At 39.1% G+C, this 12,793-nt stretch overlaps 1 protein-coding gene across 7 annotated transcripts in view; it reads right to left on the reverse strand.

The window, feature by feature from the left end:
* Nucleotides 1-12,793, reverse strand: part of KIF27 (kinesin family member 27) — a 28,764-nt gene that overhangs the window by 9,427 nt on the left and 6,544 nt on the right. For 2 of the 7 annotated variants that reach the window (XM_083464768.1, XM_083464766.1), the window contains exons 4-13: nt 11,400-12,382; nt 9,947-10,090; nt 8,445-8,645; nt 6,710-6,885; nt 5,902-6,026; nt 4,781-4,936; nt 3,967-4,172; nt 3,080-3,277; nt 2,063-2,170; nt 324-500 (exon numbers count right to left, since the gene is read on the reverse strand). In XM_083464768.1, the coding sequence (XP_083320894.1) occupies nt 324-500; nt 2,063-2,170; nt 3,080-3,277; nt 3,967-4,172; nt 4,781-4,936; nt 5,902-6,026; nt 6,710-6,885; nt 8,445-8,645; nt 9,947-10,090; nt 11,400-12,382 (2,474 nt within the window). Of the gene's footprint in view, nt 1-323; nt 501-2,062; nt 2,171-3,061; nt 3,278-3,966; nt 4,173-4,780; nt 4,937-5,901; nt 6,027-6,709; nt 6,886-8,444; nt 8,646-9,946; nt 10,091-11,399; nt 12,383-12,793 lie in introns of all 7 variants that reach the window. The other 5 variants (XM_083464765.1, XM_083464763.1, XM_083464767.1 and 2 more) reach the window with 3 other exon arrangements.

A 12,793-nucleotide genomic window follows, 5' to 3' on the forward strand; every position in this document is an offset into this window, starting at 1 on the left:
GAACCAGGAGATAATTGAAGTGGGAAGAGCACAAGCAACTTCCACGCAGTCTTAGGCTGCATGCATGGCGCCTTTTGGGGAAAAATACATAAACTGATGGAGGGGAAGTGGCCTCTTGTTGCTGCAACTGCTCCATAGAGCGCAGACCTGGGAATAGCTGCCTACACACAAGACTGGTGCGGGTGAGCCATAGAAATGACTGTAAGTGGTCAGCTTCGACAATAAAGAGTTAGCTATCTGCCATGTGCATTTGTTTTGCTGGGGAGCATCCATGACACCTCTTCAGTTAGACAGCAGCAAGCATTATTACAAAAATAAGGCACCTGGCTGGATCTCAGTTTTTTAATTTCCAAATGGCTCTTCTCTTGTGTCAGCACTTCTTTCTTGGAAATGATAGCTTCTCTTCTCTTTAAATCTTCCTCCAAATTTTTTAACTCTTGCCGCTGATGCAAAACTTTCTCTAGCTCTTCATCCAGCCATTTCTTCTTCTCTTCTAATTTCTTTATCAAGGCAAGGAAGAAAACAGAGGAATATTGTATATGTTCATAAATATATTCTCAGATATATGGTCTTCAGCAAAGTCACTTTCCCCACATTAAAAACAACAGCACAATCTCAGATTTCTTGGACAAGACCTAATATTGACATGTCTAGAAGGGGTGGAACTAAGACCAGACAGTTGTTTGGTTTCATTTGACTAAATAATGAACTGCCATCTAGATATTTAATTTAATGAAATAAACTGATAACCAATCAACTCTACACATTGGAAAACCTCAGTAAAAGGACAGTTTCATATGAAACCTTTGTATATAGATCAAATTACAAAAAAACCCAAAACACTCAGTTGGATCCAGACTTACAGTAGGGACATTATGACCTTATGGAGTCTCTTTCTAGAGGGTTATTCCATGCCAAATCACCTGGTTTTAATACTTGACCATGCTCTCACGACTCAGATTTTCTTCGTTTTTTTATTTTTTATTTTTTGGTGTGTGTCAGATAACCTCAAATTAATTTTTAAAGATTTTTTTGGTCCAAAATTGGGCACAGGAGAATTTTTTGAAAATTTCAATTTTTGCATGATTTAGGCTAATGCAATTTCTGCATCAGTTTAGAAAAAAAACTTCCTGTTTCGCTTATTTTTCAACCGACTGGGCTTATTTTGGTATCAAAACAAAGCTATTTGTGGTCTCTTTCAAAATAAGGTAGAAAAATGGAAAAGGGTTACTGACCATTCAAAGGGGAATTTTTGTCATTTTATTCCTGGTAGGTTCGATAAGCTATAGTGCACAAACTACAACTAACACACCTATCATACTTTTGTTGTAGAATGGGCTAACCATGTACTTGTTATGTTTTAAAAATAAGGAGGGTGTTTTTGTGGTTATAAAATAAATAGATTTTGAGGTAATTTTTAAACAATTTTTTAATACTTTTTTTGGATAGGTTTAAGGGCTCTTTGAGCCTGAAATAACTCACCCATTCGTGAGAATAGTTAAAATTGTACCCTATTATGTTACAATGTCATCTGAAGTTATTTTAAAAATTAAGTTTTATTGATTATTTAATAAAAACAAAGCACCTCTCAGAGCCCTTGTTCATTTTTTGTGTGTAAAACACTTCTGTAATGATATGGTCAAAGCTAAAATACGGTACCTTTGCAAATTGCTATATATAAAAGCGCTCTGCAAAAAAAGAACCCTGCATTTTTCAAGCCCTACATGTCAACATAGTCTCCATCTGTGTGGCTTGCAGGATAGTGTACATGTTAAGAATTGCATCTCAAGTTTTTTAGTAATTGCTTAATCAACCAGAGGGTTTTTAATGGTACAGTAAAAAATTGGTTGATTAAGCACACCAAATAACTGAAACACTGTCATATCTTCTTGTTGTTTTCAATTAGAGAAGCATTTTTTCCTTGTGACTTTCTATTTTAAAAAATCAAGTTAACAAGTTGCAGCCCTTGAGCTTTACAGTAGATCCTAGTAAAGGAAGAAGCTTCTGCCACAAAAATCAGTCATAGCATTTCAACTTGTCAACTTTACAAAATATTGCATACCTGCAGTTGCTGAGTGGTTTCAGATGAGTTTTTTCTCTTAAATGCAGCAATTTCTTCATCTTTTAGTTTTAGAATCTTTTCCTGCTGCTCTGTCTTTTGTTGGAGCTCCTGTAAGTAAAGGAAGAATCCTTTTCACACATTAGCTCAGTTTTTGAAAGGAAAACTAAAGTTTAGTTGTTATTATATATATATATATATATATATATATATATATATATATATATCCTGCTTTTCCTCTCAAAGGAGCCCAGGGCGGAAATCACACAAGCAATAAAACAATTAAAATATCCAAAAACAATTCCAGTACAGATGCAGCTTGGGAAAGAAAAAGGCTGGTTTAAAGAGGAAGGTCTTTAGTGTGTGCTGAAAAGATAACAGAGATGGTACCTGTTTAATATTCAACAGAACACTAAAGGTCAAAATCCAATATTGTGTGGAACAGACCTCCTAATAAGATGGTATTTGTAGGAAACCCTCTCCTGCAGAATGCAGTGGTTGACTGGGCGTATAAAGGATGGGATTACTCTTTAGGTATCCTGGTCCCAAGCTGTACAGGACCTTCCACACCAGAACCAGCCCCTTGAACCTAGCCTGGTAGTTAATGTCTGTTATTTCAGTAACAGAAAGTATTGGTTACAGCACTGGAAGTTCTAACATATGAGTCTTAAAACAAACTGATGGGTTACAAGTATTTCAAAATATAAATATCAGGAAAAGATGTGTATGTATCACTTCAGAATCTTCAGAGTTCTTTGGATGCAGTAATCTTTACAATGAACTCTGTAAGGCAGGTTTTTATTACTTCATACGCAGAGACAGCAATTTGCCTAGGTTACCTAGTGCATTCGGAGCTGATGTGAAATTTGAACCAGGGATTTACCTGGTTTGCAAATGACACAAAAATCATCTTAGTACTGCATGATGTTCTACAGGAAAAGTGCCAAAGATATGTCTCACAGAAGGCTATGAAACTGGTATTACAGTTTTATTAGGACATACAGAAATCAAATCTCTTGCCTTTATCTGCAGTTGGCCCTGCTGAATTTCTGCCTCCAAGCTTTTCTTTTTTTCACTCTCCTCTTGCAATCTTTTCTGAAGCTGGGCTTGCTGATTTTTCATGTGACTGACATTCTGCTCCAGTTCAGTTACACGTTTCTCATTCTGGGTGGACAGCGATGCCAGTTTCTTAGTGTCCTGCTGTTTTCTTTGCAAGTCCTAATGCGACATAGCCAGTTTAGTCCATCTTGCTATACTGTATTGTACTATTATTGTGTTGTTTATCATTGTAAAGTGGACCACTTTAATATGTTTAACTATGTGGCTTTTGTTAAGCTTTATTTTTTTAAGTAGAAAGGCAAGCTGTACAAGATATATTTTACTTTAAAGAAAAACAGGTAGGCAGAACATAAACCAAGTCTTGCATGGGGTGGGGAGCAATGGGTACTGTGATGTATAAATATCATCAACCAAGGCCATGGGTATTTGCCTAGAAGCAGAATTTATTAACACTGCATATTCACAAAAGTAGTCCATTGCCTGGGAAATCACTTGTGACTAGTTAAATTTGCATTGCTGGTTTTATATGGCACATACACCTGGGCTATACAAGAAGAATTACCTGGCTAATAAAACAAAATGCACAATAGATGAGAATGTGCTGCAAGTCTGAAAGAGAATTGTGGGTAGTACCAATACAGGAAGTGGTATAAATAGATGCTACTTAGTAATTCCAAACCAATGACTTCCTGATCAATGGCTCTGTTTCTAAGCCACCATGCTCTACCATCCCTAAACTATTTGTCTGAGAGAATACTATCATTAAGTTGATACAATGGAGTACATAAGATCCTACGTCAACTTGCCATGTAAGGAAATTGGGAAATTAGTTTCCCAACTACACATACCTGTACTTTTAGCTTTGCTGTATCCATCTTCTTTCTGAATTCTTTTTGTAACCTGGCTTTTTCAGCAATGTCTCGTAGTTCCTTGTTCTCTAGCTCCTGCAGTTGCTTTTGTGTCTCAGCTAAATCCATTTTGGCCTGCTCTGCTTCGTGCTCAAGTTGTGTTACTTTCAGTGAATACTGCTTACTTACAGATTGGGCATCATTACCTTAAACATCCACAGATTAAAAGCAAAGGCATCATTTGTAACTTTTGACAACATAGCAGCTCACTGCTCAAAAGGAACTTCTTCCCTTTTTTAAAAAAAAACCCCACAAACCTATTAATCTTTATCTCTCTCTCTCTGCATACACATATACATCACCACCCTTTCCTCCAAGTTGTGGTTGTGTCCTCCCCACCTACCACTTTATTAGACTGAAATGGACTTAGTAACCCGCGGACATGGGGCGAGGAGAGAAAGTTCTGTTGCATAAGTGGAACTCCTTGTGCATATGGATGATTTCCTTGAATAGAGTGCCAAGTTATCAATTCTGTGTTTTGGGACGTTTTGGCTCCCAAACACCAAAAACTTGGAAGTAAGTGTTCTGGTTTTTTAACGTTTTTTTGGAAGCCAAACATCCAATGTGGCTTCTGCTTGAGTGCAAGAAGCTTCTGCAACCAATCAGAAATCTTGGTTGTCAAACATTTCAAAAGCTGAACGGGCTTCCGGAACGGATTACATTCGACAACCGAGGTTTGACTGTAACAGTAATTAAGGTATCATCTTTGACATGTTTCCAGTTTTATAAAATTCAACTTTCAAAATCCAGTTACCTGTTTTCACCAGCTCTTTAATAAGTTCTTCCTTCATTCTGATATTAAGGGCCAGTTCACTCATTTTTTGCTTAGCAGCAATAAGCTTTAGTTCTGAGTTCTTCAATTTCTGCCTATTCAGTATTTGACTTTTCTGAATACATTCAATATCAGCACCTCGGAAAGAAAGAATCATCTTTTAAAGAATGTACAGCTCATTTCAGAGCTTAAAGAGATTTTTAGCTATAAATCTGCTTTAGCACCCATGGAGCAAAAGTAGATTACACATTTAGGAAGTAAAAATTATTTATATTTTTGAACAAGAGAGGAGACTCAGACACCACCCACTTGTCAAAGTCGTCTACAGAGGGTGAACCAACTCAGAATCTAGTCCTCCAGCCACATCCACGTCCCCACACCTGGTACAGACCTTGGTTAACAATTTGTGCCACATTGGTTAATATGTTTGTGGTAGTATGTTGTGCTAGAACATGGTAAAAGGCATGTCCAATGCCACTTGCATTTGAGCATGAGCAATCAATGTTGTGAAGTAGATACTGCAATCCTTAAATGAAGGGTGGTGAAGAAATTTATCCCTTCATGGATCACTGCCTTGCCGTGGCAAAGGGGCTTGACTAACTCAGAGAAGCTATGAGCTGTGCCGTGCAGGGCCACCCAAGACGGACAGGTCATAGCCGAGAGTTTAGACTAAATGTGATCCACCTGGAGAAGGAAATGGCAAACCACTCCAGTATTTTGCCAAGAAAACTCCATGGACATACATAAAAAAGGAACTTTGAGAAGAAAGTGTGAGTTTCCAAGGCATGCTCTGGTTCGTGGGGTCACAGAGAGTCGAACACGACTAAGACGACTAAACAACAACAGAAAGTTAATAAATAATAATATGATGGCAACTTCTATTCCTTTTTATGCATTTTTTGCTGAGTTTTATAAAGATTATGATGGTTAGCACCCTATGGCAAATGTCACACTCCCAAATTAATCTTACAGATCCTGATCAATGTTTCCACACTACAAGACCAATACTACTCGTTGGACCCTAATGTCCCTAATAATTATTAGTAGAATGAACGATACATGAAAATGTTTTTTGCATCATAGCATCCATTTCCTTTCCTTACCTGTATCAGTTTCCATCTGTAAAATGTTTTCATTTTGTGAAATGGAATTGTGCTGCATCTCTTTTGGTTCATTTGTAGAGCTGGGAGGAGCTTGTTTTCGTGTCCATGTACGATTTAAGGAGCGTCTAGAGTAAAATTAAACCACGCATTTTAACTGATTAAACCCTACAAACACAGTTTTGAGACCACATGCATGAGGTGTTTTTCTCTAGCAATGCTTCACGTGTTTGCCAAATCCATAAGCAGGGAACCAGGCAGAGGGCCTTCTTGGTAGTGGTGCCCACCCTGTGGAGTGCCTTCCCATCAGATGTGAAGGAGATGAGTAATTATATAACATTTAGCAAACATCTAAAGATAGCCCTTTATAGGAAGTGTTTTATGGTTTAATGTTTTACTATATTTATATATTTATATATGCTGGAAGCTGCCCAGAGTGGCTGGGGGAACCCACTCAGATGGGTGGGGTACTACTAAAAATACTTACACTGAATGCTCTGACGTTCCTTTGTAGCCAAGTTGCCTTCTGGTTTGTTCTACTGGTGCAGAGCTAGAACTCCACTGTTCCTGCCTTATACCCACCTCAACTTAATGCCCTGTGCTAAAAGACACATATTTAACAGGCCAGCCCTATTTATTCAAGTACATCTCTGCTACAACCTGGAGCTACTCCAATGCTAATCACCTGTACATTCAGCTTTGTATGAATGCCTAGCATAACCCTGATATGCATTTACATTTTGACCCAGGTCTGTAGTAGGCCAGTATTTCCTCCTAAATACACAGGCATAAAACAGGACAAAATATGTACCTAAATAGGGTTCTCTTTCTGTTCTTGGCATTTCTTTCATCTTCATCACTGTGATCAGAAAAGCAGCAATGAAGAACTTCATCTTGTTCTTCTACATGATCCAACACTATTTGGCTACGGGTTCGAAATCCAGCCATTACTCTGTTGAGCGAATATGTTGGAGGGCTTGTGTGTACCTTTAGAGATGTAAAAAAATGGTTGCCAAATAACTCAAAGTGGGATATAGAATGAATGAATGAAACTTTATTTGCGTCAGCCATCGGCCATAGCAACAAAAGAACATTGTGATATACACAGGACAAAATAAAAAGTGGGGTATAGAGTTCTCTTCACTTGCCCATCTTACTCTCAACAAGCCTGTGAAGATAGGCTTGCCTAAGTGGGTGTGACTGGCGCACGTACCCTGTAAGCTTCATGGATGAATGGGGATCTGAGTCTAGGTCTCCACAGTCCTAATCATACATACTAACCCGATATTGGCTTGAGCAGTGGTGGCGATGGTATTAGCAGAGCCTCCAGAGCAGTGAGGATGGGGAAGTGGGGCGTCGTTCCATCTGGCAAGCTGTAATGCTTGCGCTGCAATATGTTCACCATGGCGCAATACTGAATTCCACCCTGTATTTGTTTGTTACTCTTTATGGGCTGTCTTGGAGGCCTTTTTTGGCCAAAAGGCAGCCTATAAACAGTAGCATAAAGGTAAAGGGACCCCTGACCATTAGGTCCAGTTGTGACCGACTCTGGGGTTGCGGTGCTCATCTCGCTTTATTGGCCAAGGGAGCCGGCTTCCGGGTCATGTGACCAGCATGACTAAGCCGCTTCTGGTGAACCAGAGCAGCGCACAGAAACGCCGTTTACCTTCCCACCAGAGTGGTACCTATTTATCTATTTGCACTTTGACGTGCTTTCAAACTGCTAGGTTGGCAGGAGCAGGGACTGAGCAACGGGAGCTCACCCCATCACGGGGATTCAAACCGCCAACCTTCTGATCGGCAAGTCCTAGGCTCTGTGGTTTAACCCACAGTGCCACCCGCGTCCCTGTTACATAGTGTAACATAAAACATAACATAGTGATGGCACCAACTTCGATTGCTGTAAAAGAGGACCGGATATCTATGGAGAATAAGGCTATAGATAGCTTCTAGCCACGATGGCTTTGTTCAGCCTCTACTGTTGGAGGCTGTATGCCTCCAAATACCAGAATACTCTGAATTCTGTTGGGAATTGCAGGTGGGGAGAGCGGTATGGCACACGGATCCTGCTGGAAGGCTTCCTATAGGCATCTGGCTGGCTGCTGCAAGAACGTTATTGTGGACTAGATGGGCTTTTCTAAGGTTCTTAAAAACCTTCCAGGTGAATCAGGAGATCTCCCGTCTTTGCCCTGCCTCTTGAATCCAGTGGGAGGAATTCTGTTCTAAGATGGTTTTCTTCAACTAAAGATGAAGCTGCAAACCTGCAAGCTACCAGAAACTTTCTCAATATGGTTGGAGAAGTGGCATTCAAAAAGTCAGATATACCATTTACTGTGGTGGAGAATGGTCACTTCTGTACCATACTTATATATCAGAAAAAAGACGGTAATTTTCATACCTACATTTCAAATCATCTTTTGAATGTTTTTAATACCTGTTTTTAACAGTCTATTTGGCAATTTAATGTTGTATTTTATATTTTTCTAAACTGCTTAGAGGCTTTCTTACAATCAAGCACTGTATAAAACTTGTTAAATAAAAAATACCTTTCGAGAATCCAGCCCCACGGTAGCATTAAAGGATTGCACCAAACGTTTAGTTAGAGGAACACTGTATGGTCTTTTTGAAGATATCATGCCAGCTGGTCCATCTCCACAACCACCACTGGAGGCAGAGGCTTTTGTAATTTTCTCTAACTTGTCATTTAGCCGGTCAATTATAAGCTGCTGCTCCACCATTTTATCATTCTTTAAACAAAACAAAATATGTATTTATCAAACATCTGACAAAATTGCAAAACTAAGTAATTTCTGCCCTCGCTGACCAATACATGAGCCTGAACAGTTCTTGCTACTGAATTTTTTCTTCCTTCCTTCCTTCCCACAACAACACTGTGAGGTAAATTAAGCTGAGATACTGAATTTCTCTTGTATTCCTTTCTAGGGAATTGATACATCTTGGGAGTTAGTATAACAAATAGAAGTTCTGATTGCTATAATTGGTAATTACCGTATTTTTCACTCTATAGGATGCACTTTTCCCCCTCCAAAAATTAAGGGGAAATGTGTATGCGTCCTATGGAGTGAATGCAGGCTCCTAGGCTTCAGCGATAGCAACGCGAAACCTCCGAAGGTCAGAGGGAGCGCTCCCTCCACGCTCCAGAGGCTTTCACATTGCTTTTGCTGAAGCCTGGAGAGCAAGAGGGGTCAGTGCACACCAACCCCTCTCGCTCTCCAGGCTTCAGGGATAGCCACCTGAAGCCCTCAGAGCGCAGCGCGAGTTCCGGAGGCTTCAGGTTCCTTTTGCTGAAGCCGGGAGAACAAGACTCTCCCGGCTTCAGCAGAGAGGGAGAGCTGCGCAGCGCCCCTTCAGCCAAGCGGGAGGAGAAATGAAAGGGGCTCCATTTCTCCTGCCGCTTCGCTGAAGGGGCGCTGAGCAGAGAGGGGGAGGTTTTTTTTTCTTGTTCTCCTCCGCTAAAACAAGGTGCGCCCTATGGTCGGGTGCGTCCTATAGAGCGAAAAATACGGTAAATGTTGTGAGGTGTGGTCAATTTAAGCACTAGAGTTGTTTGCCTGTAAGTAAGCAGAACTCTGTGAGCTTAACTGCATTAAGAATTGCTATATAACTTAACAAAACTCAGGCTAAGAATTAAACAGTTGGGATACTGCAATGCTGAGATTCATTCAAGTCGAGTCCACCAAAGCGTTAACAGTATGATGACTGGGAATGTAATATTTAAACTTTTAAAATAAATGTAGTTCAAAAACCAAAATACATTATACACACACCCTTTAAAAAAATCATCTAGAATGATACTGTGCAATTCTGACAGAGCATAACCCAAACTTTGGTTGCAATCCTACACATACTTACATTTTAAAACGAACATGAATATCACTATTCAGACTTTCAGATAATGTCCGTTGCAGATTACTTCCCTTGGGTTAAGATTATTTCCACGATGTTGGTTTAATAATTTATATAAGATTGACAACTTTAATATTACTTCATACAGCCTTCGCCAATAACCAGCACAACGGAAAGTTACCTGTAGCCTATTTGTCTCTTGGGCCTCCTTCAGCAATTCCATATATTCTTGATTCTCCTTTATCAGCTTCTGTATTTGATCTTGCAATACTTTTATCTCAAGCTCTCTCTCACTAAACACTTCTGCATCGGTAGCAAGAGCCTGCTAGGTAATAAGGGGTTAAAAAGAATACCAAATATATGAAATGGAGGGTCTTGCACAAAGTGCACATTGGAACTTGAATGTATTCACTCCTCCATTAGTTAGATATGTTCTACCACCTGAACAGAAACTGTTAGAAAGCAAAGCTACTATATATATAAAATTTAAATACAGCCCTTAGTATTTGTTACAATCTAGGACAACAGCAAGTTAAAAGAGGGATGTTATTGGTTATTAATACTTTGCCTTTGATTACAGTATATGACTTTAAGTCACAGGAAGCAAAAACAAGGGATTTTTTTCTATGAAGTAATCAAAACTGGCTCAAACAACAACTATATATATCTGTGTTTCATGTGGGATTTTTTTTTTGGCTGTAGGGACTAGAATGAGAACAGTAAACCTTGGCTGAAATGGGAAAATGAGTTTCTCTTTACAGGTTTTGTGTCTAGCACTATTATGAAGTGTAGACCAACGAGGTATGTGTGACCTAGCAGAAACAGCTGTTCAAAACTACCAGCATGTTGCACTTTCACCTTCCCTTGTATAACACCCCTGCTGAGAATTTTTAGTTTTTCACTCAGTGGCAGGATGCAGAGAGATATACAGTAGTCTGATTCCTTCAGTCACCACAATACATAACAAGGAATCATGCAGTAGCCAAGAAGCGATAAGACTGTAAATATAAGGCAAATTGGCAACACACAAACAAAGATGCCCCACAGAACTAAACAACTATTAATATTTTAGTTATTTTCAATGAGATTCTGCAATTTTGTCAATGAATTAGGAGCCAATTTGTTATTATTAATAAAAGTAGAAAATAAATGTAGCACATTGTGTTTTATCAGTGTTCTAAAGCAAATTCTGATTAAGGTAAAGGCAAATTTCCTCCCTTACAAACAGGTATAACACCACATCAATCCATATATAAGACATCATTTTGTATGAGATAATTATTTCACCCTTATGTCAGACTCTCCCAATACTTCAATTTTGCTGTGGTATAGTATTGTCTGTATTCAAGCTGCAGAAGAATATAAAAAATAAGGAACTAATATGTAATTCAGCCATGTAAAGCTGATGCAGATTTTTATTCCTCCAAACCTTACAATTCTGCTTAAAGTATTATCCCAATGAATAAAATCTATTTTTTGGACATCTAGCAAATTTGATTTACCCTCCAGATGAGCAAACAATGTATGTGCAATTTACAAAGAACCTTGATTAAGAATGGATAAACTTTCCAGTTACAGCGTAGATTTCCTTTTTATGTACTCTCACCACTTGCATTAAATTTACAGTAAAATACCTGATACTTCTTCAGCTCTCTCTTCAGCTGAAGAATTGTGATGTGATGTGGTCCTTCTTGGCTACCTCCACTTCCACAGTTTACCTGGGGAATGACTGAAGAAGCCTCTCTCCTGAGCTCCTGAGCCACACATAGCCAATCTTGCAATCTTTCCTGTTGACTTTTTGATAGGCTGGCAATATTTTTTAATTCGGCAAGGAACACATAGGCTTCTTCCATGCAATTTCGGTAGTTAAAACTTTCCACCTGAAGCTGGGCAAGCTGCTCCTCAAGAGAGCGAATTTTGTTTCTGTCCCGAAATGAATCCTGTGACCCTTGACTGCCAGGGATCTGTCCACTAATCTGCTGGTTTTGAACAGTTTCACGGAGTATCTTGATGGCAAACTCCATTTCATCAATAAGGTCCCAGTCTGGGTTGTAGTTGACAATAGGTTTGTTTCTAATATTTTTGGCTCTGTTGGCATATTTGATGGAATTTAGTGATTCATCAAAATCCGATGATGATGGGCTAATACAAGTTATCATGACAGTCTTGGCATTGCCTCCTAAGGAGTCCTTAAGAATACGTGTAATTTTTGCATCCCTGTATGGAATATGTGCACTTTTCCTCTTTGGGTCCCCAAGCGCACTTATCACATTTCCCAGAGCCAGTAAACCACTGTTGATCTGAATTGATTCTTTGAACCTTTCACCAGTGTTCCCAGTTTTTGTTACTCTTTCAGAGCCGGCGAGATCAACAAAGTGGAACTTGGAAGCAATCAGCTGGCTTGAACTTTGAGGTGACTCTTGCGCAGAATCTGTGTCCTTCTGAGTCTGACCAGGTTGCTGTTGTTGACAAATACTGATTGTAAAAACCGCATGAGATCGGCTAGAATGCTCATTCATTTGGGTTGTGCCTGTATGTCGAGCGGCATTTCCGGTTTCTAACAAGCTCATTACTTCATCCACGTTTTCAACCTGGCAGTCTTTGGCACCAACAATTACTTTAAAAATAAATTTAAAAACACATTTTTAAAGAGCAAACCATAAAGAATAGTAAACAAAGCTAACCGCAAAATATAGACTATTAAAACTCATATGCCTCATTCAAGAAGACATTTGACAAATTAATTATGGCATTAGAAAGTATGCAGCTGTTAATTATAAACAACTGCAAGCGTTTGAAGAGGGGATATTTGAATGGGGTGTGCTCTATGTGTGTTTCCACATTAGGTATTTAGGGTGAATTGCCCCACTTTGTTCATTTACCTTTTATGGGGCCCTCACACAACACCATCATCCAGTCACTGTCATACTAGATTTCCCTATTATCTAACCTCAGAAAGTCTACCTCTTTTCAGAAGCACAATCTCCACATTCAGTCACTTTTTATACTACTCTTCCAGGTTTTTAAA

The sequence above is a fragment of the Podarcis liolepis genome, assembly GCF_965112155.1.
Source record: "Podarcis liolepis genome assembly, chromosome: 11".
Classification (NCBI taxonomy): Eukaryota; Metazoa; Chordata; class Lepidosauria; order Squamata; family Lacertidae; genus Podarcis; species Podarcis liolepis.